The sequence below is a fragment of the Sinocyclocheilus rhinocerous genome, unplaced genomic scaffold (assembly GCF_001515625.1).
Source record: "Sinocyclocheilus rhinocerous isolate Xijiao unplaced genomic scaffold, SAMN03320098_v1.1 scaffold853, whole genome shotgun sequence".
NCBI classification, from domain to species: domain Eukaryota; kingdom Metazoa; phylum Chordata; class Actinopteri; order Cypriniformes; family Cyprinidae; genus Sinocyclocheilus; species Sinocyclocheilus rhinocerous.
The window spans coordinates 1,768,862-1,775,520 of NW_015627738.1; the positions used below are offsets into that span (position 1 = coordinate 1,768,862).

Genomic DNA, 6,659 nt, shown 5'->3' on the forward strand with positions numbered 1-6,659 from the left:
TTGGAACCGGAAAATTTCTAACGATACCCAACCCTAATTATAATGTATATTAATAAATATATTTTATAAGTATATTTATGTTTTTGGCAACACTTTACAATACGATTAGTTAATGTTATTTAATGCATTAACTAACAATGAGCAAAGCTTTTGTTACAGTATTTATCAGTCTTTGTTAACATTAAAAAATACTATTGTTCATTGCTAGCTCAGTCTATTAAATAATAGCCTGAATTAAAAATTAAAATTAAAACCATAGCGCCCTTGAGGAAGACACTTGACTCAATTATTGAACCTACAATTTAAAACGAAATGTCACTTTGAATTAGAGCGTATTTGCTAAATGCAGATGAATGTGTGATTTCAGAGGCGTGTTTTGAGAGCGTGGCTACAGGCCCAGCAGCGCTGCGGCTCCTCACAGTGTGACGACACTGAGGCCCTGCTGATGGAACTGTGTGAGCGGGATGGACTGACACTGGAGGACAGTGAAGAGGAGGATGAGGAAGAGGAGGTGGAGAACAGTGAACCACTGGAAGACAGTGACATACAGTACTCTGACTCTGGTAATACAAACACACATGACGTACAGAGTTTAGTTTTAATGCATTTTATGAGGATTATTGGAATGCAGATAATCTACTGTAGTGGTATTAGTGTTATTTTAGTATTAGTTATTTACTTTGTCATATTTATTAATATTTTGAATTAGCTTTTACATGTATTTTCAGTGTTCATTTTATTTTAAGTTTTAGTAATTTTGTTAGGTGCTTTTGGTGCCATTTCTATTTAGCTTTAATTTATTTTATTTCAGTTTTAGTCGTTTTAGTATTTTAACAATCTTTGAAAATTTTACTTCAGTTAGTTGCTAAGGCAATCTAATTTTTAAAGTTTTTTTTTAGGTTTAAAGGCTTGTTCACACCGGGACGAATATCGAGCGCGATTATCGCCGACGTTTAACGCCTCGTGACTAAACAAAGGGCACCAATGTGAGTGTACACACCGACGCGCAAAACGCAAGGCGTAAAAGTGTCATTTTTAAAAAAACGCCTCGGGCTCGTTTTTTTGGTTTGACGCGCCACGTTAAAAACTGGCCGACCAATGAGGTTGGCGCTTTTGTTCACGTGCCTGGAGCTGCTGAAGTTACAGTAAAACACGACTTGGTGGGAGTGAATTTGCACGTTCACTCGGCTCATCGCCAGTGAAAATCACTTGGGTATGAACACAAAAGACGCGTCGAAAAACGTCGGCGATAAGCGCGCGCGATAATCGTCCCGGTGTGTACGAGGCTTAAGTGTTTCATCTAATTTTTTATTTTACTTTATTAGCGCTATTTCTATTAATAAACATTATTTTATATGTTCAGTTAAGAAGTTATGCAGTGTGCAATGCAGTGTTTTTTATAATGAAAAATAATGGCTTGGTCCAGTTTGTTTTGATGTAATAAAGATGTTTATTCATGCATGTTATCAGGATGTCTGTTTATGTCTGAGTGAGTGAATGATCTGTTTGTGCAGATGAGGATCTGGAGGGTTATGATAAGATCGTGACGGGCAGGAGGAAGACACAGAGGGTGAGATCTCAGAGACTGTGGTTTATGTTGCGCTTCATCATCTTCTGATGTATTATTTGTTCATCTTGTTCGGTGGTGTTTGTGCAGTGGAACCGACGGAATGAGAAGGGCGAGACGGTTCTGCACAGGGCCTGTATAGAGGGAAACCTAAAGCAGGTTCAGTACTTGCTTGACCAGGTGTGTTTGGCTTTTGGTACTTCACTTTTTAAGAGTGAAATGGCTTTAAAAGATTTGTGCTTTTGCCCTTCTTGAGAATGTATTTGATGCATGTGTTTGTTAATCTCCGACAGGGTCACCCGGTTAACCTGAGAGATTACTGCGGGTGGACTGCTCTGCATGAAGCCTGTAACTACGGTCATGAAGGTACTGCAGCCTGCCATTTTAAAAACGACCCTGGAGGTCGAGACTGTGAGGGCGTCACACCCCTGCATGACACCCTAAACTGCGGCCACTTCCCTGTTGCACGACTGCTGGTAGAGAGAGGAGCGTCGGTCACTGTTCGCAATAGCAAGGTCAGGCAAACACGTGCTACACATACCTATTAACAAATAAACATAAATGTGAATTGGCATAATGATGCTGAAAATTCAGCTTTGCCATCACAGGAATAAAACATGTTTTAAAACATAATAGAATATTGTAAATTGTAATAATATTTCACAATATTACTGTATTTTTGATTAAATAAATGGTTTTTGAGCATTTGAGCAGCCTTGGCAAGCATATACAAGACTAATTACACTAGCATTATCATAAACACAATGAACAAACAGTTTTGATTCTTTTTGGTTTTGCTAATTCTATGCACTATTTTCTTATATGTACTTATTTGCAGGGACACACTGCTCTGGACACCCTGCGTCAGTGGTTTAAGACTTACAGCCGACAGCTGGACCAAGAGACAAAGCAGGAGTGTTTGGAGACTGAAAAACTCATCAAGAGAGCTGTGTCAGGAGACAGTGAGGAGATAAACATTACTGATTTATTTTGCAATGTTTCTTAAATGGCTGACAGACAATGTATTGCTTATTATATACATTTTTGCATGTTAATGATGACACATGAGACATTCACAAAATTACTAATGAATTAAACTCATATTCTGAACAAGGATTACTCAAAAAAAAGAAAGAAAATGTGCATTATTTGTCACAAGTTGATGCCGATAATCTCCATTTTGGCTTATTTATTAACCCAAAATAGATTTAAAATTTTCAAGAACATTTGATTTACTTTCAAAAAATAAAATAAAATCTCAAAAATAAATAAATAAATCTCAGTACTCCTTGTCTTCTCCTGTAGTCTCCGTTGTGTCGGCACTTCCACGGCAGCAGAAGGAGCTTCAGGACAGTCAGCTGTTTGATGCCGAGTATTCAGAACCGCTGCTGCAGGAGTCACTGCCCTCACGCCAGCAGATCACTCCCTGTCCCGCTCCAACCGTCCCAACTCTGAAAAACTCGGCTCCGGGACACAGGAGCACCTCAGGCCCAGCTCGCCGGCCACGAGGGATGGAAGTAGATGTTTTGTATGGGGTAAAGTTGCTTTTCTGAATCAATCGTTCATTCAATTTTTCTCATTTTTAAGCTAGAATTCATTAAATTAATTGTTTTTGTTGTTTTTGCTTCAGAGCGAGAGCAGTTCTTCGGATCATTTCGACTTGGATTGCTCACTCAGTCCTCTTCGTCCCGTTCGGTCAAGACCGCGTTCCCCAGCTGTCCAGTCCTCGCAGGAATTCCCACCCAGTCAGGATGTGCCCTCTGTATATGAGCTCAGAGAGGCTGTGTTGCCCCCGCAGTCAGAATCGGGCAGACTGGAGTATCAGAAGGCCATGCAGAATCTAGGCAGTGCCAAATCCCGCCTCCTCTCTCAGAGCCTATCAGAGCCGGCCTTTACCAGCACGCCAGCAGTGTCAGCCAATAGCAGAACAGCGCTGGTACCAGAGGACCAGTATCTGGCAGATGATTGGCTGGAGGATGACCTGAGGGATGTGCAACCTAAGAAGAAACGGAGAGTTTCTGAGCACAACGTCCCACGGGAAATAACTTCCAGAAATCAGAATCATTTCTCAGTTTCTGCTGAAGCTCATCCTAGAGGTGTTGACATATATAGCATTAGATTCAAGATGATTATGAAGAACACACAATAATGCAATCACAATATTTAATTTTTATTAATTAGGTAGACAGCTACACTTTTTGTAATTTTCCTATTCTTTTATGTGTTTTATATATATATATATATATATATTAGTTAAATCCTAAATTTAATGTCTAAACAATTTTTTTTTCTTTTAATTTTTAAGCTCCTTTTAAATTTTTTATGTTAAAGTAATGCAACACATAAGTTCCTACCACATTAGTTTCCTTAAATATTGCTAGTTTCTTATAACATGCTTAATAATACAATTTTAATTAATAATGGTAAGTTAAATCCTACATTTAATGTTTAACAATTAATATTTGTAAAATTGTTGAGCTCCTTTACATTTTTTAATGCAACACTTAAGTAGCACATTACCACATTAGTTTCCATTAACTTTAATAATAATTAATAGTTTCTTATATTATAATTTATATGGTAATGTAACACATTTCATGAAACACTTTCAGAAATAACATTTCCCAACACTGAAATTACCATTCATGAAATGGCTTCTGAAATACTTGATTCAGTCAGATATTTTTGTATAATATAATATAATGTTATAATTAATATAGAATACATTTGTATGGCATAAAATATTGTATTTTTGTATGATATTAATATAATATAATTAATATACACATATTAATGATGCTAAACAATTTAATTGCCTGTTGTTGAATCGTTTCATGTCTCTCACTATTTCTCATAGCAGTTCAGAGTTCCTCCAGTAGGGGTCTGTCTCTGAAAAAGGGCACTAATAATAAGCCGCGGCAGGTGAAGATGAATCAAATGCCCGGGATGGTGAATCTAGGTAGGAGAGAGGTCAGCAGGTCACAGAGTCCCATCATGACCCAAGAATCTGAGCCCATCCATGACCCTGCACCTCCTACCCATCAGTCAATGGTAATGCAGGCCTCACTATGCCATTGGCTGTGTTTGGAATGGCATGCTAGCGTACTATGACATGCAAAATATGCAGGGCTGGGGGACCTCCCTCCAGGACAGGTTTGAAAACACTGGTATATACTGTATAGTGCTTGCTGTTTTTTTTTAAAGGGGTCATATGATGCTTTTTTAAAGATCATTAGAATTTGTATGCAGTATGAAACGTAGAAAGTAACAAAGTAATGAGATTATGTAATATGTTTAATTTATCAAGTGGCATTCAGTTACCATTTTGGAAATAAATGCAGTTATTCTGCATTTTTAAAACTATTTTATGTAAAAATGTCATAATTCTTGGCAGTTACTAAACAAATTAGTCAAAAAGGAGGTAACAAATCTGATATTTCTATTTATGCATAATACTACTCATTGTGTTTGATACTTACAGACTGCTATGTTTATTGAATGCCTTATTGAACGATTGATTATCGTTTTTTTAAAGCCACCAGCATCATTCCAGAACCGAACAGCTCATGTTCCTGCACCGATCAGGATGAGGGTCAGAGTTCAGGACAATGTCTTCTTGATTCCCGTTCCTCACAGGTCTGATGCTGCTTTTGTGTGTATCAGATAGTGTTCAGTGTTTAGTTATGAGTGTATGTAACAGTAATGTTGTATGTTGTGTTTTGCAGTGAGGCAGACTCCTGCACGGTGGCATGGTTGTGTGATCAGGCCGCTCAGCGTTACTATCAGACGTGTGGATTACTGCCACGTCTGTCCCTGCAGAAAGAGGGCGCCCTGCTCTTACCCACCGATCCACTGCTGGCTGTGCTGCACACCAATGAAGAGGTCAGAGGTCATGCGTATTTTTAGACTTTTTGTAGGTTTTTTACAGAGGGATTGTAGCAAAACAAACATATTGTGGGAGCAAAAGATTTGCCAGGAAAATAAATAATTAAATAATAATAATAAAAAATAAATATTTTTTTCAGTCGGGTGGTAAGACCAAAATCATACAGGTATAGTCTAGTAATTTACATACTTTAAAAAGTGCTTGATTTAATTTTTTTTTAAACCTGATGGACACAACCAATAAGAAAATATTAATAACATATCTTTAATATGTAATAGATACATAATATAATTAATAGACATATATTAATGATACAAAAGCGTTTTATTTCCTGTTGCTAATTAGTTTATATCTCCCACTATTCTACAGTTTCTTACAATGTCATAATAAACCAAAATAAATATTTTTTCAGTCTAGTGAAATTGCCAAAATCATAATTGTAGTCATTCAAATACTTTACTTTAAAAAATGTACTATGTCTCATTTGTTTTTTTCTATCACTTTAATAATTAGAAACTTGATGGACACAAACCGAAAGGTTTAGTATTAGTCATAATAACATATGATTTAGTAAGGCATCAGTGCAATTGCATGATCATATTAAGGCAAGACACTGCAGGTGAATAGGATAAAAATATTAACTAATAGTTATCACCTTACTTACCCAGTTGATTGATTACATTGATAATTGCAAACATTTTTTGTATTACAAGTTTTCTAAAATGTTATGTTTAAATATGCAAATGAGGCATTATTTAATGAAATATGCGCTAATTTGCATACATTTCTAGTACAAAAATCTGAACACTGGATGAAGTCAGTTTCAAAATTCTTGTTTAATTTTTTTGACACATTAGAGTCAAATGTTTTTACAGAGGGAATTTAGGGTATCTCCTTTTGTCACTCCATAATTCAGAAAAATCTTTGAACAGCCAGAAAACAATATATTTTCACAATTTTGGGGGGAATAAAAATGTTGTAAACAATCAAGCAAATTATATATGAACAAATCCCTCTGTAAAAACCTTCAGAATATAGACAGGAATAAAAATGTAAAGTTTGGTGTGTGTAAGTGCTACTGAAGTGGAGATTTATGGCTCAGTGTAGGAGAAAAAACTCATTTTGCCACTAGTCTCTTTTATGAAAAGCCAAAAAGCCCAAAATCTCAAAATTGACAGGTGCATGAAAAAATAGTAAAAATAGTGT

General features: G+C 36.4%; 1 protein-coding gene across 1 annotated transcript in view; it reads left to right on the top strand.

Moving 5' to 3' along the window:
• The window catches only part of tonsl (tonsoku-like, DNA repair protein), a 22,765-nt gene that overhangs the window by 7,460 nt on the left and 8,646 nt on the right, over positions 1-6,659 (top strand). Inside the window, exons 11-20 of the mRNA XM_016546112.1 lie at positions 368-563; positions 1,515-1,570; positions 1,658-1,747; positions 1,861-2,082; positions 2,406-2,529; positions 2,873-3,102; positions 3,198-3,663; positions 4,428-4,618; positions 5,103-5,203; positions 5,293-5,449. Of these exons, the coding sequence (XP_016401598.1) occupies positions 368-563; positions 1,515-1,570; positions 1,658-1,747; positions 1,861-2,082; positions 2,406-2,529; positions 2,873-3,102; positions 3,198-3,663; positions 4,428-4,618; positions 5,103-5,203; positions 5,293-5,449 (1,833 nt within the window). The remainder of the gene's footprint in view (positions 1-367; positions 564-1,514; positions 1,571-1,657; positions 1,748-1,860; positions 2,083-2,405; positions 2,530-2,872; positions 3,103-3,197; positions 3,664-4,427; positions 4,619-5,102; positions 5,204-5,292; positions 5,450-6,659) is intronic.